General features: G+C 48.9%; 1 protein-coding gene across 2 annotated transcripts in view; it reads right to left on the bottom strand.

Moving 5' to 3' along the window:
- Positions 1-26,591, bottom strand: part of FAF1 (Fas associated factor 1) — a 1,868,643-nt gene that overhangs the window by 118,146 nt on the left and 1,723,906 nt on the right. For both annotated transcript variants that reach the window (XM_085602652.1, XM_085602654.1), the window contains exon 18: positions 13,928-14,143. In XM_085602652.1, coding sequence (XP_085458778.1) covers positions 13,928-14,143 — 216 coding nt within the window. The remainder of the gene's footprint in view (positions 1-13,927; positions 14,144-26,591) is intronic.

The raw sequence follows: 26,591 nt of genomic DNA, 5'->3' as shown, positions 1-26,591 counted from the left end.
ATTCCTCACCTTGTGAATAGATTCCCACAGCAGTCCCACTCCCGGAGGAGGGTGTCCACCCTTCTATACCAGAAAGTCCTGAAGGACGGAACGAGCAAAGTGTCCTCCACAGGAACACCCCTAGACAAAGCAGAAGTGGAAGACTTCGCTCTAGTGGAATGGGCCCTTAAACCCTCTGGAGGTTCCTTACCAGCCAAAGAGTAGCATATCTTGATGCACAAGACAATCCATCTGGAAAGGGTGCGCTTGTGCACCGCTCTGCCTTTCCTGCAGCCAACAAAGCCCACGAAGAGCTGGTCATCAACTTTGAAGTCTTTTGTCCTGTCCAGGTAGAAGCTCACAGCCCTCTTAGGGTCCAAGCGGTGAAGTCTCTCCTCCTCCTTGGAAGGGTGAGGGGGAGGATAGAAAGTAGGAAGGGTAATGGACTGCCCCAGATGGAAGGGAGTTATCACCTTAGGCAGAAATGCAGCCCTGGTCCTGAGTACCATTCTTTCAGCATGAATGGTCAAGAACGGGGGTTTTGAACATAGAACTTGAAGCTCACTTACCCTTCTTGCCGAGGTGATTGCAATGAGAAAAACCGTCTTGAAAGACAACAGTCTCAAGGGACACTTGTGTAAGGGCTCGAAGGGAGAACCCATAAGATAAGTCAAGACAAGGTTTAAGTCCCATTGAGGCACAATAAAGGGAGTAGGAGGAAACCTGTTTGTGAGGCCCTTGAGAAATCGTAGAACAATAGGTGATTTGAATAATGACGGCTGATCCGGCAAACAGAGGAAAGCCGATAAGTATCCCTTTACAGTGGCCACAGCAAAGCCTTGCTGAGCAAAAGAAAGGGCAAACTGCAGAATGTCAGATAAACGAGCCTTCAAAGGATCAATTGACTTCTCTCCACACCAGAGTACAAACTTAGACCACCTATAGGAATAGATAGATTTGGTGGAATGACGTCTAGCAGACAAAATTACATCTACCACATCAGGCGGGAGAGAAAAAGAATTCAGGTTGCCCCATTCAATCTCCAGGCATGAAGGTGTAAGCTCTGGAGGTGGGGATGTAGAACCTGCCCCTCCGATTGCGAGAGGAGGTCTGCCCTAAGAGGGAGACGGAGAGGAGGGCACGAGGAGAGGTGGAGAAGATCTGTGTACCACACCCTTCTTGGCCAATCCGGGGCGATCAACATAACTTGGGACCGGTCTTGGCGAATCTTCCTCAGAACCCGAGGAATCAAGGGTATGGGAGGAAACACGTAAAGGAGTCGTGAGCCCCAACTCAACTGAAACGCGTCCCCCAACGCCCCCTGCATCGGAAACTGGAGACTGCAGAATGATGGGCAGTGCGCGTTCTCGCGGGTGGCGAATAGATCTATCCGAGGAGTCCCCCACATCCGAAAAACGTGACGAACCACCTCCGGATGGAGCCTCCACTCGTGGTCGGCGGAGAACTGACAACTGAGACTGTCCGCACGTACATTCAGAACCCCAGCCAGATGATTTGCCATCAGACAAATCTGATGGTCCTGAGCCCAGGACCATAGACACAGAGCCTCTCTGCAGAGACAAAGAGACCCTACTCCTCCCTGCTTGTTGACATACCACATCGCGGTAGTGTTGTCCGTCAGGACTTGAACAGACTGACCGCGAAGGGAAGGGAGGAAGGCCTTGAGTGCCAAACGAATCGCCCGCAATTCCAGAAGGTTGATGTGAAGCAACCTTTCCTCTGGAGACCAAAGTCCTTTGATCTCCAGATCCCCCAGATGCGCACCCCACCCTAAAGTGGATGCAACCGTTATCACTGTGGCCACCGATGGAGGTAGATGGAAGGGCTTTCCTTGAGACAGATTGCCCTCCACGCTCCACCAAGACAGATCCGCCGCAGCTTCTCCGGAGATTCTCACAGACTCCCTGAGATCTCACTTGTGCTGATACCACTGCCTGCGGAGGCACCACTGGAGCGCCCTCATGTGCCAGCGTGCATGGTTGACCAACAGAATGCAGGAAGCAAACAGACCGAGCAGGCGAAGGAACTGCAGGACTGGAACAACCGCTCCATTGCAAAATAAATGAATCATTTGCTGTATGTCGAGAATCCTTTGAGGAGGAGGTAATGCTAGACACACAGTAGTGTCCAGTACCGCACCTATGAACAGGTTGCGCTGAGAGGACACCAGGTGAGATTTGGGCACGTTTATCGAGAAGCCCAATTTGAACAACAGCTGAGTTGTATCCTGCAGATGATGTAGCACCTTCTCTGGCGACTCTGCTTTGATCAGCCAGCCCTCCAGATAGGGGAAAACGGAAATCCCGGACCTTCTGAGATGGGCTGCCACCACTGCCATCACCTTCGTGAAGACTCGGGGTGCAGTAGTAAAACCAAACGGAAGGACCGCAAACTGATAATGTTGCGATCCTACCGTAAACCGGAGATACTTCCTGTGCGACTTCAAGATGGGGATGTGGAAATACACATCCTGCAAGTCGATGGACACCATCCAGTCCTCCTGATTCAGCGCTTGAAGAACCTGCGCAAGGGTGAGCATCTTGAACTTCACTTGCTTCAGATAAAGATTCAAGATCCTGAGGTCCAATATCGGACGCAAGCTGCCGTCCTTTTTCGGAATCAGGAAATACCGGGAGTAGCATCCCTGACCCCTCTCCTGCTCTGGAACCACCTCTATCGCACCCTTCTGTAGTAACTTCAGGACTTCCTCCTGTAGGAGAAGACGGTGGTTTTCTGAGCAAGCCCCTTGACAAGGAGGGTAATTTGGAGGAAATTCCCGAAAGGGAAGGCGTACACATTTTCTAGAATATCTAGAACCCAAAGATCTGTAGTAACAGATACCCAATCTTGTAGAAAATGGATAAGCCGGCCCCCCACAGGAGCAGCATGATCCAGAATGGCGGATATAGGGCTGCTTTGTGGTGGTGGGAGGGGCTGAGGAAGAGGAAGAGAAGGAGTAGGAGAGCTGACGGCCACGTGTGCGACCCCTGATTCTGCCTCTATATCCCTTATACAGAGAGCCTTGCTGCTGTTGTTGTTGGGTCTGCCTGTAGGAACGAAAGGTTGCCCTTCCGAAACCCCTGTATCTTTTAAACGATCCCCTTGACTGGGATTGAAGGCCCAACGACTTAGCCGTAGCCTTGCTTTCCTTAAAACGTTCAAGAGCAGCATCTGCCTTTTTGCCAAATAAACCAAAGCCATCAAATGGCAAGTCCAACAGTGTTGACTGTACATCCGGGGAAAACTCAGAAGACTTCAGCCACGCACACCTCCTAGTGGCAACAGAAGACCCCATGACTCTTGCCACTGAATCTGTCGTGTCCAGCCCACTTTGGATCACCTGACGTGCTGCTGCCTGGGCATCTGTCAAGACCTCATTAAAACCAACCCAATACTACTCAGATAGTTTTGGTGCCAGTATCTTAGCAGAGTCCATGAGCGCATGAATATAGCGTCCCAAAATGCAAGTGGCATTTGTTGATTTTAGTGCCATGCTGGCCCATGAAAAGCCCTTTTTGGCTGACTGGTCCAGCTTTTTAGCCTCTCTGTCCCCCGGAACCTGAGGAAAAGCACCACTAGATTTTCCTGAACAAGCAGCCTGAACCACCAGGCTCTCAGGCGATGGATGTGATGTTAAGAACTCAGGGTCCCCTGGAGCTGCCCTATACCTCCTAGCAACCGTCTTAGAGACTGCGGGAGCAGAAAAAGGCTAACGCCACACCTCCAACACAGGGTCTATAATGGCCTCATTAAAAGGCAATAATGGCTCTGAAACTGAAGTAGGAGAATGCAGTAGTTCTGTCGGAATATTTGATTTAAATTCAGTAGTAGGCAACTGATGATCTAACAGTTCAGCTGCCTTCCTAATGACTGCATGATATGGAGCCACATCCTTCGAGAGTTCATCGGAAGGTGGAGTAATTTCCCACTCAGGAGACAAATCCAATCCACTAGCCTCTTTAAGTTCTTCAAAAAACTTCGTCAGACTCCACCAGCTCTCCTTCTTCTGCTTCTTCCAAAAGGTACCTTCGCTCATCAAGCACCCTTTGAGCTTCCCTCCTGGACCGGATTCGTACAAACGGCGTCGGCGGCGCCGTGTTCGAATCAGACGGCGCCGGTGCGGGCGTCGATCGTGGATCCACAGGAGCAGCCGACGTCGAACGAGGTCGAGCCGGCGCCGGTGAAGAAGGGAGCGGCGTCGATGTCCTCGGTGCCGGTAGATGCCAAGACGGCGTCACCGGAAAAAATGGCATGAAAGGGGCCTGTGAATATAATTAAGGCACCCCCATATTGAAGGCCATTGGACCTATCGGACCCGAAGGTGCACCAGTGGTGTACATGGCTCTCGAAAATACCCCGTACATAGCATTTAAATAATGCGAGGGGTCCTGACCTGGTCCAGGGAACGCAGGGTACTGATCAGGCATCACCGGACTCGGGCCAACCGGCACCGACGGTGGAATTAGAGGCGTCACAGGCTCACCCGGTGCTGGAAGCTCCTCCACCGGAGCCGGAGATGAGCCTGGGGCCGGAGATGGAACCGGCGTCGGAGATGGAACCGGAGCCGGAGATGTAGCCGGAGCCAGTGAAGCCACTAGAGAAGAAGGACCAGCAGGTGAATCCGGAATGGGTGAAGGAGACACAGAGTCCTTACGGCGTCGAGCAGGTGACTTCGACTTCGGAGCCGAACTCTTGTCAGAGTGACGTCGAGAAGAATGTCTCCTCTTCTTTTTGTGCTTTTTGGATCTTGAAGCATGCCCCGAAGTCGACTTCGACGCCGACCTCGACCTCGTTCTCGACTTCCTTCTTCCTCTTTTCTCCTTTTTCATCCTTGCGATTAAGAGTTTCGCCTCCCTTTCCTTGAGAGCCTTGGAGCTCATCTTGTGACAGCAAGAGCATCCATCCATATCATGATCAGATGATAAACACCATACACAGTCGTCATGTGGATCCGTGATCGAAATATGTTTTCCACATTCACGACAGGGCTTGAAGCCCGATTTCTTTGTCGACATTTTTTCGAAAAAAGGAACAGAGAAATCCAGTAGAAACACAAAGTAACAGTGAAGCTACAGTTAGAGATTCCCGAAATCCGTTGGCGTCGACGGCGCGGAAAAAAGGGAACTGTCGTCATCACGCCGACGAGGTCTTCTTATGGAGTCGGTGACGTCAGCGGAGTCTCGAGCGGAGCCGTGTCTCTGTGACGTCGTCTTCGACCTCATCGGCGTGGACTGCTACAAAAGTTTCCGAATGTTGCTGGCGCAGGGGATATTCACAAGGTGAGGAATCCACAGGCAGATGTATCTATCAGAAGTTCGTATTGCTGTAACCCGGAAGTGGTCAGCTCTTAACGATTGTAATTGTAAAAAATTGTAATTGTAAAAATATTTGTTAAGCGCGGTTACTGCCCGTAGGCGTCCAAGCGCTGAGTTGAAACAGAGAAGTGACGGGAAGAGGAGCTAAGGTACACAGGATTTGGCAAACAGCAGTGTCTAAGTTTTTACGGAATAAGAGGAGGTCTGGGTTGGACCGGAGTGAGAGGGGGAGAGCATTCCAGAGCCTGGCGGTATTCAAAGAGAACAGCCTACCCCCAGACCTGGCTCGCTTCACTCTGGGAACAACGGCGAGGAACGCCTCCGTCGACCGAAGGTTCCTGTTAGGGTGGTAGGGGATGACAAGGTCGTTGTTAATGGCTGGGCCCGTTTTCCAGAAGGCGCGGTGCGCCAAGCACAGCGCCTTGAAGGCCACTCTCTGCCTCACTGGCAACCAGTGGAGACTTTTTAGAGCAGGTCTGGCCGACTGGGTGCGCGGAATTTTCAGCAGGGAACGTGCTGCACAGTTTTGCACAACCTGCAATTTTCGGAGGGTCATCTCAGGTGCCCCCACCTATAGGGCATTTTTCGAGTCCAGGCGAGACTGGATGAGACCTTGTACAGCCACCTTTTTGGCCTCTAGGGGAAGTAGCGGGAGAACCTTCCTCAAGATTCTAAGTAGACCAAAACATGTGGCGGACAGTTTTGTGGCCTGGGTGGAGAAGGAGAGTTTGTTGTCCAGCCACACTCCCAGGCTTTTAACACTTTCCTTAGGGATGGGGGGGGGGGGGGCCAGTGCACTGGGCCACAAGGAGGTGAAAGGCACAGGAGAGGTTGGGCCTAGGAGCATGAGCTTCGTCTTTTCTCCGTTTAGTTTTAGGGAGGAGTTGGTCATCCATCCCTTAACGTCCTCTAGGCATTTTAGCAGATCGGCTGGGGAATGCCTGTTGTTCTCAGTGGCCAGCGAGACCACAAGCTGGGTGTCGTCGGCGTATGACACGATTTTAATGCCATACGGTTCGACAACACCCGCCAGCGGCCTCATGTACATGTTGAACAACACAGGGCTCAGGGAGGAGCCCTGTGGTACTCCGCAGCTCAGGGGTTTGCTAGAGGACACTGTCTCACCGTCGAAGATCTGAAACGACCTCCCAGACAGAAAGGAGTCAAACCACCTTAAAGCGTCACCTGAAACTCCGATGTTATGGAGACGGTCCAGCAAGGTGGTATAGCTGACCGTATCGAAGGCGGCACTTAGATCAAGGAGGATCACTGCCACTGATCCTCCCTGGTCCAGTATCCTTCTAGTTTCTTCGGTGACCGCTAACAAGGCGGTTTCCGTGCCATGCTTCGGTCTGAAGCCTGTCTGGGATGTGTGTAATAGAGAGTGGTCCTCCAGGAACTGGACCAGCTGCGCATTTATATACTTCTCTAACACCTTGCTAGCCCAAGGGAGAAGTGAGATGGGGCGGTAGCTGGAGTGGTCATCTGGGTCTAGGCTGGGTTTCTTCAACAGCGCCCGTACAATGGCCTGCTTCCAAGCTGTGGGGACAGAGCAAGTGGATATGGACGTGTTTAGAAGATCCAGGATTACAGGCAGGGTGGCTTTGCTTGCCTGCATCAGGACTTCTGGAGGAGCAGGATCACAAGGAGAGCCCGACTTGACTTGTCGTGCCACTTTGCTTAAAGTGTCGAGGTCCAGAGGAGGGAAGTGCTCGAGGGAAGGCTGGTCTGGGTGAAGAGGTGGTCTAGGGGGGGGTGGATTAATCACATCCGGGGTTGTGGCTGCAGTTGGGAAGGTAGAGTAAATTTTTAGAACTTTGTTGTGAAAGAAATCTGCAAGCTCGTTGCATTGGTCCTGGGTTTTGTTAGGAGGGGGTGCCGTGTTGGCACTGGAACATTGCTTTATAATTTGGAAAATTTCTTTGGGCTTTGATTTCGCTTCTAGTATTTTCTCAGAGTAGTGGGTTGCCTGGGCCATTCTGATCCCTTCTCTGTAGGCTTTGATCGCCTCTTTGTAGGAAGCCTTTTTATCTGGGACGAAGTCTAAACGCCAGGCTCTCTCTCGTTGCCTACAAAGGCGTTTTAGCTGTCTTAGAGAGTCGGAGAACCAGGGGGCAGATTTCTGTAGTCTCTTCGAGGAGGATCTACGAAGCGGGAGGATCGAGTCTAGCGAGTGGGTGATCCAACTTTCATAGTTGACGTTTGCCACATTGGGGTCTAGGCAGGGTGACGGGCGAGTGGAGTCCAGGTTATGCAGCCAGGACTCCAAAGGGAGTTTTGACCAGTTCCTCCTGATGGTGACTTGGGAAGGTAATTGGGGGGTTATGTGTGTGACCCAGGTAAACGGGACCAAAAAATGGTCTGACCATGGAAGGGGGGTGGGTTGATCAACAGTTAGATCCAGGCAGTTACTAAATATAGGGTCAAGTAAATTGCCTTTTTCATGGGTCGGGGCTGCAACCAGTTGGGACAGTTGGAGAGCTTCCAGATCATCTAGTAATTCCTGAGCAATGTGGTCTGAGGGGGAATTAAAATGGAGATTAAGGTCCCCTAGGATCGTGTGGTTGGCGGAAGAAAGAATTCTTTCCGCTATAATTTCTGGAAGAGACCTATGGAACACTTTTACAGGCTCAGGGGGGGTGGTAGATCAGGGTGCCGGAGAAAGAGCTATTTGCGTTGAACTCTATGCAGAATGCTACACTCTCGCACTCAGAGATAGTTTCTGCTGTAGTACGGCATCGGTACTGGTTCTTCAATATGATCGCCAGACCTCCGCCTCTCCCTACCGGTCTATCCAATCTAAGGATATGGTAGCCTACGGGTAAGGCTTGAACCACATCTGGCTCAGAGTGAGCAGTGAGCCACGTTTCTGTCAGGAAAACCGCGTCTGGCTTTTGCTCCTCGAGCAGCATGGCAATCTGTGTGCTATGTTTTGGTAAGGAGCGGCAATTTAGCGCGTACATACGGTACGTTTGTGCCGCGGCCGACGGGGATTTGCGGAAGGAGTGTTTGCACCCCGAACATCGGGCGGGTAGCTCTGTGGGAGCATAGATATGGGAGCACTGGGGAGTGGCAGTCCTACCTATGCTGTATAAGGCCGCCGAGCTGTAGGTCCTGCTCTGGGTAAGGTGGGAGCCAGGGTTTGTGGCCCCGGGTCCCGGCTGGTCGCGGACGGGCGCAGACGGGCTTGCCTTAGGCGCGCCTTCGGCGTGCAGACGGCGCTCCCGCTGCGCTCGTCCGCTGCGCTTGCGTGGGAGGCACATTTGAAGTGAGAGGGTGTGGGCGTGGCCTCGCGTGTGCAGCGATGGCGTCCCTGACAGAATAATGTCCCAAACAGCGCTAAATCCGCTGATTTGTAAGGATCCTGCTAGGCGCTTCAGCCCAGAAGATAGCACAGGTAAGAGTGCAAGTGATTTAAAACACAGATAAAGAATCAACAATTTTAAAAATTTCACAATGTTTCTCCTCCGGCTTCCGCCTCAGAGGTTAGGGTTCAACTAAACGCGCTCGTAATCAGCGCTGTAGTTATAGGCGGGGGTGTGGGCGTGGCCTGTAAGGTGGGCGTGGCCTCGCGTGTGCAGCGATGGCGTCCCTGACAGAATAATGTCCCAAACAGCGCTAAATCCGCTGATTTGTAAGGATCCTGCTAGGCGCTTCAGCCCAGAAGATAGCACAGGTAAGAGTGCAAGTGATTTAAAACACAGACAAAGAATCAACAATTTTAAAAATTTCACAAGTTTTCTCCTCCGGCTTCCGCCTCAGAGGTTAGGGTTCAACTAAACGCGCTCGTAATCAGCGCTGTAGTTATAGGCGGGGGGTGTGGGCGTGGCCTGTACGGTGGGCGTGGCCTCGCGTGTGCAGCGATGGCGTCCCTGACAGAATAATGTCCCAAACAGCGCTAAATCCGCTGATTTGTAAGGATCCTGCTAGGCGCTTCAGCCCAGAAGATAGCACAGGTAAGAGTGCAAGTGATTTAAAACACAGACAAAGAATCAACAATTTTAAAAATTAATGCTTTGAATATTGCTTGCTGTATAACAGCATTGTTTGTGGGGCTCAGAGTGTAAATGTCTTTATTACATTCCAGATGGACAAACTGCAGACAATTATAGGTTAAGCTTGTGTTACGTGTTTCTGTAAGAGCTATTAAACGAGCTCTAGCTCTTTTGTTTTAATAATCTACATTCCATTTTAACTAAGTGGTAAAGTAGTTACATATGTCAGTTTGTTTACATAAGATGAGGGGGTTTTCTCTACATGGTCTACAGAGAACAATTCTGAAGCAGTTTTCATATGTAAAACAAAAAACATCTGGTTAACTATTTCGACAAACTATACCAAAAGAGATATATTTAGTTTGCTTTCCATTGCAACCATTTTTAGGTCATGTCTGCAAAATAGGTTGGATATACTTTAAGATGAGATTGGTCTAAATGACTTCTATCTCAGTCACCCGCAATCCAAAATGGAATTAAGCTCAGTAGTGAGTTGTAGATTTTACTGTTGTACAGAAATCTCTATCATATCCCACATTAATATTTTCACAGTTCATGTTTCCTTAAAAAGTGGACACTCCTCTTATGACCTCATAAACTAGGCACTAAACTACAAACCTAATCACGAACCATCAGCTCACTGTCTCACCCTGTCACCGAACATCTGAAGTTCCAAGATGATGAGTTTGATATAATGTCACAGAACCTGAACTTTTAATTCTGCATAAGTCTGACAAGATTAAGAGTACGAACCATGTACGTTGCCGCTGTACAATATCACTGGCCGCCACCTTGAGAAAGCCAGACAGTCTAACCGCTTTTGCTGGAATTCCAAAACTACTGGGAGTTGGGGGAGAGACAGTAACTCCCTTTGAGCGACACAACAGCTTTGTTGTTCCAATAAGTTATGCAGGTGGGAGACCATATATTAATGGAAATACAATAGTTAAGCTACATACAGAAAGGGTGGGGAGAGGAGAAATAATGTAATGATTCTGAATGACCTCATAATGTTACAGTTGTTCCTTTCATTCATCCTTACAGCCATCGTTACTAACACAATCCTGTTTGTTCTTTAAGTTACTACTAAACATAATTTATGCGTGAGGATTGAATTTTGATCTCGTTTTTAAATAAATAAAAGACATATCCTTAATGTGTATTCCTGAGTGTATCTATTCATGGTGAAGGAGGACTTGGAACCTACTAACAAGTACTTGTGTGAGTCTTACAGGACTGATCATTACCCAGAAGGCCCCATCTTCATTTAATGTGCTGGAGGTTCATCAGGTTATAGTCTCAGGATCGGCACATTGACTAATTTCTTTCAATGACAAAGTCATCAAATGTCAGACAATGTAGTCCTTATTGGCTATAACCAGAAGGTTGATAAGGCCTGAACCAGTAGTGGACTGTATCCAGACCACTGCAATTTGCTGGACGCCAACCACCCCAAAAACTCACCATTTCTTTTCAAGTTGGAAAAACTACTCAAACTGCCCTGCTCACACCGAGGCTTCTGCATTTTCTGATTGAACTAGAAGGCTGACGATACTTCCTGTCATAGGAAAGGCCTGGTATTCTCTCACGGAATGTATGTTTGTTTGTAAGTGGTATTTCCCTAGCACCCTAGCATGTATCTAGCCAAAAGACAACAAAGCGCTATACAGGGCCAAAGACAAGCATACAATTAACGAGGGACAGGAGAGGTAGCTGATTTGTTGATTGGCAATACATAGTAATATTGTGTTCTTTAAAGGGGTGCATCTTCAACTGTTTCGTTAAGTGGACCAGCGCTAGAGTGGTCCTAATGGATATATGGAGTTTTTTCCAGTTTATGGGTGCATAGATGGAAAAGGACTGCTGCCTTGTTTTCTCTTTTTCACACTAGAGCTCAGTCTGCAGCCTGAAGGGTGTCCTGGCTGTGGGTGTCTCGAGAACCACCAGAGATGTCTGCAAGATAAGTGGGGGAGTTGATCGTGATTGTTTTATCAAAATGAATCCAAGAGACTTGGTATTCAGTGAAAGTTGGACTTCAAAGTTGTTCAGCTTCCTGTCACTGGGCCTTGTTTGTACTTTTTCTCTTTTAGTTGTTCTTGGCAAATAGCATGAATTCAGTCTTCGCTGAGTTGAGATTCAGGTAGGCACTGGACATCCAGGTCTGGATAAATGCAAGTCTGTTACTTTACTCATTATGTCCTTCATGATTATCAATTTCTATAGAAAGTCTCATGCACTATAATGTCGTCTGTGGGAGGATTGGCTTTTTGTGCTTAAACAATCAAGAGCACTGAACCCGTTTTGTACATTCTTTGTCTGCAGTCCTATCAGCGATCTCAAATTCGGAAAGCTACTAAACGCAATGATGCTAGATTAATCATCTCCAAATTATTCAACACTTGCTCGGAACTATTCATTTTGACACAATCAACAGAAGAATGCACCGATTTGAGTTCTATATGGATAACACATTACTTTACGTTCTTCTTTGTAATTAGAGAAATCGAGAAACTTCGGGCGTGTCCCAAGACCCCCATCACCTAGAATGCATTACTGTTTTAATCCAGCAACACAAAGAGTTTGTACAGGGACTATTAGTTACCAGTGGTCATCACAGAAGTCTATACTAAGGGGCAGTTGTGAATGACTGTTGTGCTGCCCGAATGCTTAGATAAACAGTGGCAGAAAGCAAACTCCTCACAAAGTACTAAGGTTTTTCCATTCAACATGTATACAAACATCTGTAACTGTAAACCGTTCTACTATGACAATAGACTATAAATTCTATTAAAAACAGACAGGTATTAAAGGAAACACAAGTTCTGGTCTTTTTACCCATCAAGGATTCTAAATACAAAAAAAACTTGAAAGAAGCGAATGTAATGAATACTTGGTGGCAACCAATGATGAAATGGCATACAAAAATGTTTGTAAGATTATTCCAGTTCCCCAAGACATGGAAACTGTAGATTGTTATATAGAAATTATCTATATTAAAATGAAAATTAGTTTTGTGGTGATCTCTGCACCCAGTCAGTTTAGGGGGGAAAAACTATGTACAGTATATGTTGGTTGTGATTAACTGATAAAATGTGTTTGATGCTAGTGCATCAATAATTGTGTGCTGCAACAACAACATGTCAGTAACGCTGCAGTTCCTTCCACAGAGAATAGGCAGCACTGGGTTGTGTCTGGCACTCTGAATCCGTGTGCCCTCTGCCAATGCCTGGAATGCTCCACTTCAGCACGTGGAGCAGGAGAGGGTGGTAGTAAACAGCACTGCATGTGGCAGCCTCCACTGGCCGCCCATGTCCTAGGCCCCATTCCGCTCCCTTTAACATTGTGTGCGGTCATCTTTTAACCCCTTCGATGCTGCGCAGATTCCGCCGCTGTGCTGACGGAATCTTGCGCGGGTGTGGTCATGACGGAATGGTTCCGTCATGAGCACAGCTCAACCGTGGGTCATGACGGAACCATTCCGTCATGAGCACCGAAGGGGTTAAATAGCGCTTCCTGTCAGAAGATAATTCCACGTTGAGCGGCGGGGGGAGGTTTTCCCACCAGCTTCTGTTAGGGGGAGTGGTCCAGAAGCCTGCGTCTTTGAGCGCTATTACCGCTGTGCTGCACTTCGGCCCTCCTGGGATACGTCAAGAATGTCCCTGCAAGTTCCCACCGCCTGGCCACCATGTTTGGCTACGCGACGAGTGGCCATTGCCATTCACGTTCTCTCCCCCTCCCCCCCCCCCCTCCAGCCTCCCTACTCCCGTGACTGCTTGGCTGCGAGACACGGCGTATTGTCAGGAACAATTGTCTAACTTCTGGGACACTATGCCCCCGCGATCGAGCCCAAAGAATATTTGGGAACCATTCCTCACATACATACGCTGCAGGGACCCACCCTTGTCCTCACCACAGTGTGCTGCACTCGAGGCCAGCTCATTGCCCCCTGTTACAATACACTGGCCTGATTTCACGACACAAGGCCATAGTCGCCTCGCCCCCACCTGATTCCCTACCTTCCCATGCCGCTGTCTGGCTGGGTCAGCTCAGTGCACTGCTGAGGGTTAGGCCCATTTAGCAGTTGTGGGTTACTCAGCGAACATGCTGCTCCTGTACTTCAGAATGAATTGCGTGCATCCCCTCCTTCCTTCGCTCCAACTCCTTGTTCACAGTTTTGAAATTGTGACAACTGTCATCTGTTATCTCTATAAATGTCAATAAAACGCTTTAAAAAAAACAGTAGTGCTGCAACTCACGTGAAATTTCAGCTGCAATGAAAAATACAGCAGTTCTAATGCAACAAATGATATACTATTGAACAAGAGAACAGCGACCATTTGTAAAGGAGCACGAATGGTCATCTTTATTTTAATACCTTAATAGGACCACTGTTTTTATTGAGGTTTTGCAACATAGTGGTAAGAATGCAAACATGGCCTCAGGTTGTCACAGTAGAATACTGAACAGGAACATTTACACGTGCTCACTACTTCATAGACTCACGAGGGTGCTTTAAGAGTGTGGCGTTGGACTTTACCAAGAAAAAACACGTCCCAGGGATGCAAAGTTCCAGGAATGCAGTGTATAGCAGTGAAGGTGCCTCGAGGTTTTACTTACATCTCTCCTGGGAAAGGTGCTTAGTAGCTTGAACTCATCTGAAGGGTATCCTTTCGAAGCCACAAAATCAAAGACAACCTGCAGCTTGCAGCTGCCCAGGAAGCGGCGCTCGAAGAACTCCCCGCTCGGTGTCCGGATCCGCAGTTTGCTCACCGGTTTTCTGCTCTCTTCCTTGGGCTCCGGGGGTAAGGCCTGCTCCAGAGATAGTCTAATAGCCTGGGGAAAGAAAGAAGAGACAATTTAGCTCCATCATTTCTAATTGCTGAGGAAATAGAGGCACTTTTCCAGCCCACAATTTCTTTCCTGCTCCTAGAACTGAAACGAGCAGGTGTCAAAGAGAGCTGGATAATGACAGCGTATTTACCTGTATTACCAGAGAAAAGTGGCAGCACAATGTATTTTCCCTGTCTAATGACAGACCACTTAAACAATTGAACTAAATCCCTACTTTTTTTTCAACAGGTTTTGAACAAGATGGCTGGTAACTGCGCTCTATAACTAACAGCTTTAGATACTATTTTCCTGAAGGGCATTGCTTGTTAGATTTCTAATTGTTGGTATGCTAAGAATGCTTCCGTCTTGTACGGTTATATTTTAAAGCTTTGTACGCCCCTTCAAAGCACGTGGAAGTGTGACACTTGAATCATCCAGCAGAGAAAACACCAAGTACCAGTGAAAAACTGCAGCCTGTCAATTCTTTAAACAAGTAGGGTTTACAGTTTCTAATAATTGTCTACACTAATGAAAAGCAGTGGCAAACCAATAGGCCCTGCTGCAATAAGCTAAAACATGCAAATTTAGGCCGGCAAACATGCACAGAGTTGTGTGCCTTCCATGGCTGTGTTCCCAAGACGATGGTGCTTCTGTTTTTAGTTTCTATGCTTGCAGCGCTGGTGCAGAGCACTACCCCTAGCTTGGGGAATACATATAGGGAAGGGACGAAGAACAGAAAGAGAACGATTGCACAGTCATGGCACACTTAGCCTGCATATTAGTGCATGCCGGACTCTGCCACAGTCTCCCCCTACATAGAGGGGGTTCCATGTTGGCATAACCACATGTCAAAGCGCACACTACACTGTCAACACCAGAAACACCCATTACGCTGTAGAATACAGTTTCAGTACAAGAAATCCTTTCGGGATCTATTGACATCACCAGAAGCAAAAGCCCAGGCAGTACAGTTCAACACTGCAGTATTGGCACCAGCATTGTGTCCAAGTGCAGTCATATAATGGGGAGCTTCCGCCAATTCTAGCTTTTTAGTTGATGGACATTTGCATGCTGGGATTTAGGAGGCCACAGTTCTAATTTGATAAGGAAAACAAGTCCCAGAATGCAATGGACTATTGGTTATATGCCAGCACTTTCTGAATGTCACACCAGCCATTGGGTTATTTAGCTGCTTTAGCAAGCTGAGGCTGTGACTGCACTCCTCCAGTTGCAACCATAGAGCTCTGTCTGTACACATGTCCAATATGCATGAAGTGTTATATCCCCACATTCTCGCACATGCCATGTCCCCAAAGATTCATGGTAGGTCACATACACATGCTGCACAAAGCCATGCGTCTTGAAGCCTCAAGTCTCCTTGCACTTTAGTTTGTCTGTTACTAAATTGACTTCAGGTTTTGATGCCTATTCAGATCTTACCCTGCCTGCAGATGAGTAAAAATAGAAAAGGAGCTATATATTCAGCTGCAATAGCACTCGAAAACGGGCAGTACCTGCCAGTGCAACATGAAAGATGTCTTTGAGAAGTCTGTGGTAAGCTTTTCCTCAAAATGAATCACAAGGGCTAGGTACAAAAAACATACTAAAGACACTTACACGCCATGTTACTTTTCCTTTAAAGTGGCAATAATGATTCAATGATTCCAGTTTCTAGAAGTAAAGATGGCAAACAAATTAAAAAAAAATAGTAATTTTGTTTTGTTACGTTCTTAGTGCTGTAGTGTGTCTTACATGGACTTGAAACCAACAAATACACAGAACAGATGCATTAGAATAGCTTAGCTTGTTCATGTGTTACTTCTCCTCTGACAAGATGGTCATCTGAATTGCAATTTCCATATAGTAGGTTTGGCCAACGGTGTCATTCTAAATTCGAAGCTGCTTTGCACTGTAGTTTAATACTGTTCTCCTAGTAGATGCATTATGGATTTAAATGCATGTCTGAATGTAAAATCCAGTAGTTGAGAACTTGGTCTGCGTTTTCATGGACTTAACTGATGTCCTATTCTATAATTACTATTGGTACTACTAAACATTTATAGTTACTAATCTTGTTATGTTTTGTGATTGAAGTTAAAAAGAACCTCACTACATTTGCTTGCAAACCTTTTTAGATACAATCCAAATTCTATTTATAAGGCACAATTTACATTTTTCTTTTTTAATTGTTTTTGCATCAAGACATATTCTACCTGTAGCTTATACTGCTTGTACTATTAAATATTGACCCCCAGAATATCGAGCTACAAGCATATAGTGGACAGGGGCGTGGTCAACCGCCGAAGGGAATGGTCACTCACTAGTGCGGCTCCGGACATAGGTAGTAGGAAAGTATACAAAGAAGAAATACTGGGGCCGCCAAACCACCCCCGGATAGCCCCCAAGTAAGATCTCCTAAAGAATAGTGGTTTTGCAGAGTGCTAAATAAAGGAAGGGAAACCTTACAAGCCACGGAGGGCACTCCTCCCCTAGGCAGGTGGCGGGGAGTACCATTTTTTCTGTAAGATATGGTGGATATGCTTCAAAGATCTGCACATCAATACGTCTCCTGAATAGTATATATAACGTTACAACAATGTCCTTCCACTTAATTTTGGGTGCTGATACACAGACACGCTTGTGTGACTTGTTGGAACATGCGATGGAACTTAACATGGTTCCGTGAAGAATACCTAAATCGGAAGGGAGGGTGCACAAAAAATAATTATTTACGGGATCTTACACTGAAACCGAAAAACGACAGGAAGAGCAATGTGATATTTTAGATTCAATAACATAGAGAATTATTTATACAACACTTTTACCGTGAATGTTATGGTTCAGTTGGAGACATTATGATTATCATTCTAGTAGCGAGCCTTGAGGAAGCCAAGGAGGGCGAAACGCATGTCGGCTGCTGTGTTGTATAAGGAATAAAGATTGATTTTGGATTAACTCAACAGCTGCGATTACTAATTTGGGACTTTTTTGTTGTGACATCACTTTCAGAACTTTGAACAGAAAATGCTGGATGCTTAGGGTAACAGTGCCTAATGCACGTAGGAAAAAAGCGACTATTATAAGGTGTACTCTGGTGTCTTTGGCTTAGGCGGGGAGTACCATGTATCACCTACAACCTAAGCCCACGGAGCTCAAACCACACCAAACAGAATGGCTGGTGGCAAGGGCGGCAAGGCAGCTCTGCAAAAGAAAGTGGATAAATGCGCTAGGAATAAAGTAGGAGCGGGACAAGAAACCGCTAATGTGAGCCCACAAGTACAGGCCTGTGCCCCCGCCGGACAGCCCAAACTTACCCTTCAAGATATTATGGCCGCCATCAACAATGTCTGCACCTCAATAGAATCGAGAGTGGACACAGTAAATATAGATATACCCCTGGTTCGAGCCGATTTCGAGAACATGGACACTAGTGTCAAGGAAGTGGAGGAAACCATCACAACACTAGCCACCGACACAGCTAGCCTCAAACAACAAGTGCAGATGCTTCAAACCAAGCAAGACAGGATGGAGGACCGAGGACGATTATGAAGGAAGGGCGTGCTGGAACAATATACACATTCTTGGAGTGCCAAAACACGCGGAAGGGCCAGCAGCAGATCTACTTTTCGAAGCTCTAATTACTAACCACCTGCAACTAAATCGTCTGTCAGACTATTTCTCGATTGAAAGAGCTCATCAAGTCTCAGGCGGAAGGCCAAGGCCGGGGGCCCCTTCAAAGCCAATAGTCGCAAGGGTCTTCAACTTTCGAGACTGAGACGCTACTTTGCAAACGGCACGCATCGCTCCACCCACAAAATTCAAAAACAGTACAATCTCCTTCTTCCCAGATTTCACGATTAGAGTGCAAAAACAATGCAGAAGTTTCCTGGAAGTCAAGAAAGTACTCAGGGAGAAAGGTATCAAATATGAAATGGTCTATCTAGCGAAACTGCGCATTGAAGCAGATGGGAAACTTCTTCCTCTCCTCACCGGAGGAGGCATGGGACTGGCTCGACGGCTGGCAAAAAGTTGGGAACTCAGGCAAAGACGGACACTCAAGACAGATATGGAACCGTAACAGGCAATCCCAGTATGTTCGTTAGGACACAGAGCAAGATATCACAGAATCGGCAGGGAAAGAATGAGAACTGTCCAGACTGTAAACAGTTACACACCAACTAATCAAATAGCAAGACTACCCCGGAGCACCATCCAGCTCGGACTTACTTTGCAGTGTTGGGGGTGGATGGGTTCGGACTCTGATTTTCCCAGGACACTTGATCGTGAGGGAATGATTTGCGCTGGTTGGAGTTGGCTGAGGGACAGACGCTGAGAAGGTGATGGACAGAACTAGTCGGTACTATGGTATTGAGAAGGGTTTGGCTGGGATTGGGGAGGGCACGGCCTGGCCACGGACCTCATTTATTTTTTCTGGGAGGGCGACAGGCACTCTGCTAAGTTTGGGGGGGCGGGTAGTTCAGAGTCCGTCAGCAGGGCAGCAGGGAGGAGGGGTTTATTGGTAGGGTGGGGGGGAACTTGTCATTAACGGGCTGTTATGTTACTGGAATTGGATACACCGAAATATGTGCTACAGGACACTCTGGGATGAAAATTTAGGATGGAGGGAGAGGGTGGGTAAAATTATCCCTGGCTAGGATATGGCTAATCAGGTTACGTCTGCCCTTAGGGTCCTGCCGTGGAATGTTAATGGGCTAAATGATAGAACTAAATGGACTATGGTACTGTAATACCTTCATAGACATTCTCCTGATTTGGTCTTACTGCAGGAGACACATTTGAAGGGCAATTGCTACTTGGCACTCAACAGGTTTGAATACACCCTCCTGGCACATGTGAGATTTACATCTGGCTCTAAAGGGGTAGCAATACTAGTCAGGAAAGCAGTACCCCTATTACCGGGACGTATATGGCCTAATTCTCTGGACAGATATGTGGCACTGACAGGGACTTGGGAAGGACGCACTTTTAACATATGCTCCACCTATGTACCCCCGAAGCTTCATGTGGAGACGCTTCCGCTGCTGAGGAAACTACGAGTGGACATACCCCCGGGGATCCTCCAGCTGGGGGGAGATAGGAATGGTACGATGTCCCAGGACCTGGATAGAGCCAAGCCGTCTTCCTAGTTGGGGGCACGAGCCATTGGGCTATTCGTGGAAGCAATGGGGATTATAGATCTGTGGAGAGAGCATAACCCATCCACTAGGCAATACACGCATATATCAGCAGCACATGGTAGTGGGTCAAGATTAGATTACATTTTCACGCAGTGTGTGCAGGTCGGACAGTTCAGGCACGTGCTGCATAAAGCTAGGGGTATATCGGACCATTCCCCTGTGGAGGCTTTCATTGCGAGGCCTGACTCGAAACCAAGTTCTTCCACCACGTATGGATCCCTGGCTCTTTAGGGATCATGAATTTTAGGACAAGTTTACAGAACGCACAGAACAATACTTCATAGAGAACAAAGGTTCGGTTAATTCACTGTGTGTGTTGATGGAGGCATACAAAGTGGTTGCAAGGGGCTATGTCCAGGCAGAGATAGAGGACAGGAAAAAAGAGTGCCGCTCTTGGTGCGCCGAAATAGAACAGGAGATCGCAGCACTTGAAGAGAACTGGAGACAGCAGGGGGAGACTGACATGACACTCAGTCATAATATACGCCTCAAACAGAAGGAGCTCAGGGACCTGGAAGTAGATGCAGCCCACTCTTATGCAGTGACAACACAAAGGAAGATATATGATGTGGGCAACAAAGCCAATAAGCTAATTACCTAGTTGAAGAAGAGGGACAAAGACCGAAACTGGGAGGCTGAAAATAGTCATTTAGAGGGTACGCGATGCAGGACAGGATCCGAAATAGAGGAGGCTTTCATGCAGCACTATAAAACGTTATATCAGTCGGCTTCAGCCACAACAGAAGAGCAATGCACTGAATTCCTTAAAGAGATCTCCCTGCTGATACTCACAGCGGAACATAGCGAGGCAATTGATCAAGACTTCAGAACGGAGGAAGTTGCTAGTGCCATAAGAGAGCTGCTATAAGGGAAAGCAGCGAACCTGAATGGGCTGCCAGCAGAAATGTAGAATTGTGTAGCAGAAACAGTGGTGCAGCCCATGCTTAACTTGTTTTGCGTGGCGGGGGAGGAAGGAAGTCTACCAGAGGACCTTAGGCTAGCTACAATAGTGGTCATTCCTAAACCTGGCAAATTACCAGAGCTATGTGGCTCATATAGACAGATCTCCCTGCTCAACTTTGAAGCCAAATTGCTGTCAAAGATGTTGGTCAATAGACACCGTCCCATCATTTCCACAATAATTCACCTGGACCAATCAGGGTTTATGCCACAGAGAAGCACTAGACTGGACCTCCTTCAACTACACGGGGTAATGCACGAGGTGGCAACGCGTCCAACAGAGGCTGCAGCAGTGCTGTCGCTAGATGCCCGTATGGAATTTGACAGCATCGAATGGCCATACTTATTCATGGTTCTGTCTAAGCTGGGCTTTGGGCCAAAGTTTTGTGCCTCAGTCCGTCTTCTATACTCCGACCCGTTGGGGAGAGGTCGGGTCAATGGGTCGAAATCTAGACCATTCACTTACCACAGAGGCACACACCAGGGATGTCCACTCTCCCTGATGGTCTTCGTAATGGCTTTGGAACCACTAGCGCCAATGGTGCGTAGGGATCCTTTGGTGAGTGGGATAGATGTTGGGGGTGTAGGGAGGAACGTATCTCCCTATATGCGGACGACATCCTGCTTTATGCACATAGGCCACACCACACAATCCACAGACTCATGCATATCTTAAGAACCGTCGGTAATTATTCCGGCTATCAAATAAATTGGGATAAGCCTTAATGGGCAAAAGTCTGCACCTTATGTCTGCTTGGGCGGCTCTGGCGCAACAAAAGGAATTTAAATATTTGGGGATTTGGGTCACCAAGTTGGCAGAGAGGTTTCTAGAACTCAACTTGCATCTTCAGCTGGAGAGATTGCGCAGAGAAGTGGCGAACTGGCAAAAGCTACCGGTCTCTCTTATGGGAAGGGATGTCCTGTTCAAAATGATGGCCCTCCCACGTTTGTTATATGCACTCCAGAATACCCTGCATCAGTTCCCAAACGCAGTTTTTTGAAAAATTGATTGTCAAATACGCACCCTATTGTGGGAGGGGGCAACCCCCGAATTGCACTGCGTAAGCTGCAACAGAGAGTTTATGAGGGTGGACTTGCTGTACCAGACGTAAGGAGCTATTACTTGGTATCCCAGCTTGTAAACGTGAATGACTGGGTCTTTGGCCCTACACGGAACCAGCCTATAAGGTGGATCGTCCCGTAATGGGGCCTGGGGGCTACCCTGCGGCATTGTATAGGGGAGGACGTAAGTCACATCTCCCTGCACACACCAGGACAGTGATTAAGGCATGGCTGGTGGCCACAAAAATACTGGGGTGGGGATCCAAACTAACGGACCAAACCCAACTATGGGACTGTGATCAACTGGCTGAGGTGGGCCGCTTGATGGGCTTCCGTAGGTGGAGCCTCATCGGGTTCCACAAGCATTCTGGCGGAATGGGACAATGATTACATTCGAGGACCTGCAGATAGAATACAAGCAGACGAAGAGCGGTTCCGTTATTTAAAGCTGAAGCACGCCCTAAGGTGTGTCATACTGGAGGCATTGCGGCTGCCTGACTATTCCCCACTAGAGGACAGATTGGTGTTGAACCCAATGGTGGGTAAGGCTGTTTCGCTTACATATTGCAAGATCATGAATTACTTTGGGTTTGGGTCCCTTGAGGGAGGCATGGGAGACAGACTTGGGACTGTTGGAGGATGACGACTGGGCAGAGGCGATAGTGAGCCCTAGGGAAATTACAATATGTGCAATATTTAGACTAGTCCAGCTTAGGATTTTGCACAGTTCATACATTACCCAAACTCTGCAACAAAGATTGTGCCGCTGCGACTCCAGTCAATGTGTTAGGAGCTGTGGAGAGGTGGGCACCTTTTTCCACATCCTCTGGGCCTGTCCCAAGATTCAACAGCACTGGGAAGGGGTATCCTGGGTGATGTCAGCGGTGGTGGATATGCAGGTTCCAGTCGAAGCACGATGGCACTTACTGGGAGGGACAGGGGAATTAACCTGGCCCAAGCATAATAAAACATGGCTTATGCTGGCCTCTGGAGTAGCAAAGAGGAATGAAGCGAGAGGATGGGGTGCATCTGATCCACCAAGGGAAGGGGCCTGAAAATGAGAGCTGAAAAAGTGGTCTACGGGGGGGGGGCAAACCAACTGCTGACGGGAATGGCCGCTCGGTAGCTTAGCTCCAGAGCGCCACTCCCGCAATATCCGTCAAAATTGAGATCTCCCTGGCCAAATCGTCGCCCCGAGGGGTCCGCTGCCTGCTGTGATGACTGTTGAAGCTGCGGGCTAATTTTAAGGGAAATCGGAATTGCTGGCAGAGGAAGTCTCTTGGCGCCGGCTCCTCCAGGGGCGTCCCGGTGGCTGGAAGTGACACCTGGCGGTGTGAGAGCTCAACCAGAGACCGGTGCTGGGGCCTGTAGTGTGCGAGTGCTGGAAACCACATCGGGGCTGTGGTGATCGCACTTGCGGCCCTTTACTGCCCCGCTCCTCTGCCAGCAAAGCCGGAAATAGCACCCAGGAGTGATGGGGTGAGTGGATGCGGCTCAGAGCAGCCTCTTACAGCAGCCGCGGGGCTAAGTCGTCCGGAGGGCGCGTGCTCGTGCGGGGCCCCTTCCTGTGATCCCGGTGCCCAGTGGACTTATATCTCATGGGAGCGCCATACCAGGGCTGAGGCCTAGAGGTGGACTAGTGGATGATTTGGACACTGACCCTCCGCGGACAGTGCGACCGCCACTGGGGTGAGAACGAGTAACGGCGGTAGACTCTTGGGAAAGTTGCAGATGGCGGTGGTCTGCTGCCTAGAGGTGTATCCTGCAGGAGCACAGCAGACCCAGTGGCCAGTATGGGAGAAGTAGGAAGTGGGGTGCGTGGAGCACAGATGCACTACTGGAAGGAGTGTGCGGCTGCAGCAGTGAATTGATTGGCGCCTGCAGTGTTAGAGAGGCCCGGTGACTCTGTTGTGCGCTCGGCCCCTCACGCCAGCAGTCAGATTGGGCGAGGCACCGGGGCAGAGGCGTATTGTGGGATCACCCTGAGTACTGGGAAGAGTGGAGCTACCCCCCCCCTGCACAGATCGAGCGGCTCATCGCGGAAGTGACTGAGGATTGCCCAGCCCAGGGCGGTTTGGTTGCAGCCATAAGGTGGTGGATGCTGTGAGGTGGTTACCTGCTTGGGCGAACGGGGTGCCACTCGCCAAAGCCGTACAAAAGGGGGTGGTGATGGACGGAGCATCAGAACCAATCAAACACTCACACCCAGTCAACAGATCTGGGTTTAATCCATCACCGTTCTTTAGCCCACTCTGCCACCCCAGTTCAGACACGGCCATATGCAAATCAGTCTGACCCTGTGCCTCATGGGAACAGTCCAGCCCGAACTGCCAAGCCATGCCTTCCCTGGACCGAAAACAAGCTTCCTAGGACCGGTTTCTGGCATTTCAGCCGTCTTCAGCCAGGCTTGCTTGAATCCAGTGGCAAAGTGAGCAAGGGACTCACGTCTGAGCATACCCTGCCAACTTATGGCGAACAAAGCGGTACAAAAGGGGGTGGTGATGGACTCGCCAAAGCCGGCAGGCCGAGTGGTATCCTAAACTGCAGGCAGGGGTGAGTGCCTTCTCAGTCAGTGAGTGGTGACCACCAAGACAGGTACATCATGGCACCTGGGCGCCACAGTCGTACGGGTGTGCAGACCAGGTTGGAAAAATTCGCTTGGCAAAAGCAACAAGGCGAGGAGCGTAGAGAACCGGCAGCCTCGAGCGACAGCACGGAGCCCACGAACAAAGATATCCTGGAGGCTATCACGACGGTAAGAACCTCCCTCAAGACCCGTATAGATACAGTCGCGACTGATGTGGCTCTAATAAGCGAAGATATGAAAAAAATGGCGGTACCTGTGGGCACAGTAGAAAACACCACCAAGGAACTGGTTACGGACACTGCGCTCCTTAAAAGACAGGTGACTGAGCTGCACGCTTCTCTGGAGGCGATGGCGCTGCAACTGGACAATTACGAAGGCAGAATGAGGCGCAACAACGTTCGCATTCTTGGCGTGCCAGAGTGCGCGGAAGATCAGGCGGCCGACCTGTTCGTGGAGGACCTTGTTCTCAAGCACCTGCAACCCCGCAGACTCTCCAAATGTTTTACTATTGAACGTGCTCATTGTGTTCCGGGGGGCCACCCAAAGCCTGGTGCGCCACCACGACCGCTCTTGGCCCGGGTGTTTAATTTTCGGGACCGCGATGTTATCCTGCAGACTGCGAGAGCGCCTACCCCTCCCCCCCCCCCCCCCCCCCCCCCCGCTGAGCTTCGAGAACAGCAAAATCACGTTCTTCCCGGATTTCACCTTGAGAGTGCAGAAGCAGCGCCGCAGTTTTCTGGAGGTAAAATGTGCCCTCAGGGACCAGGAGATTAAATATGCTATGATGTTCCCGGCCAAACTTAGGGTTGAAGCAAACTGTAAATTATGTTTTTTCACGAGGCCGGAGGATGCCTGGGACTGGCTTGAGGGCTGTCGCACTGTTGGACAGAATTCACGCAAGGCCCCCTCTGCAGCGGATGGAGCAGAAGATTGGCGACACCAAAGACGTTCCCCTCCGCATTCTGACTCAGACTCTCACAGCCACACAGGAGGACGCTGAATCAGTGGTCTGACTCTGATTTGTTTGACAATATCAGGACGAAGAGTGCCCTTTGAGGCACCCTGACGGTAGGGCACTTGCTGTGCTCTACATTTGAACCTGGTTTGCAACTTATATTTCAGCTGGAAAGGCCAGGAGTTTCAGGTGAATGCTGAGGAAAGGGCCGAAGGTTTTATGAGCAGACCTAGAATGTTTCTTGATTCAGGTTAAACACGGGGGCGGCGTCTGTGTTGTCTTTACACTTGTTTTAGGGTGTTGAGTTGCTCACGCTTCCTGAAGTTGTCTAAGGGTGGGCAACAGGCACTCTGCATGTTGGGGGTGGCGGGCGGTTCTAGTCCCATTATGCAGGAAGGCGGGGTGGGGAGTTCAACTGGAGTTGGGGGGGGGTGGGGTGGAACTGTTGGAGGTTTTTTTGTTTTTCTGCATCGTGACAGGTAATCTCTGGATAGGTAATATCCCAAATGGCATTATGAGTGTTGACATGGATACTGTGTTTCGCGACACTGTCATGCATTTTGATTGTTTTGGCACCGCTTTGAACGACGATCCTGAGGAGACAGGCTGCGACGACCGCTCAATCATAAGAGTTGCACATTTGCTGTATTCTAATCGCGCCAAGACAGGGACTTAGAGTGTCCACTTGGAACGTAAATGGTCTGGGGGACAAAATCAAGAGGGGTATTGTGCTGCAATATATTCACAGACATGCACTTGACATAGTATTTTTACAAGAGACTCACTTGATAGGGAACACATGTATGGCGCTGAATAGGAAGGGTTACCGCATGATTGTACACTCTGGATTTACCACTGGCTCTAAAGGGGTTGGGGTGCTCCTGCGCAGGGGCTGCCCTTACGTGGTGCAGAACACCTGGACAGATGTGCAGGGTAGATATGCAGCAAGTACGGGTATGTGGGAAGGTAGGGTAATTAATGTGGTGTCAGTGAACGCCCCACCAGCTTTGCAGCGCCTAACCTTACAAGACGTGGGGGCATTGATGTTGGCCCTACCAGTAGGATCCTTAAAACTTGGGGGCGACTTTAATTTAACTTTGGATGGCCTGCGTGACCAACTCCCGCCCAGACCTGACCCAGCACACGGCTCCCAACTCCAGGGATTATCAGACGTTTTGGGAGTGGTGGATGTTTGGAGGTGGACACACCCCCACCACACACATTACACGCATCAATCGGGGGTCCATGGCAGTCAATCGCGGATCGACTATTTGCTTACTCATGCCCAAGATATAAATGATTTCAGAAAATCCACAAATCTGGCAAGGGGTATATGAGACCACTCTCCCGTTTCGGCAGTCTTTGGCGTCCCACCGACTAGGCGTCCTGACCTAATTATGGTACAGCCGTGGTCTTTGAAGGTACCCCATATTAAGGAAAGCCTCCGGCATGATACAGATTACTATTTTGACGAGAACGTGGGGTCGGTTGCATCGGCAGTTACATTTTGGGGGGCATATGGGGCAGTAATCAAGGGCAGGGCACAGTCTTTGATGGTAGGCCACTGAGCGTAGGCGGAGGGCGGTCGAATTGGAAAAGGATATTATGCAACTGGAGGGGGCCCTTTCTCAGGACCCTAACCCCGACACCCAACACTGGATCAAAATAAAAAGACAGGTCTATAGACAG

This window comes from Triturus cristatus, chromosome 4_2 (genome assembly GCF_964204655.1).
Source record: "Triturus cristatus chromosome 4_2, aTriCri1.1, whole genome shotgun sequence".
Lineage (NCBI taxonomy): Eukaryota > Metazoa > Chordata > Amphibia > Caudata > Salamandridae > Triturus > Triturus cristatus.
This window is presented reverse-complemented; position numbering and strand designations above follow the sequence as displayed.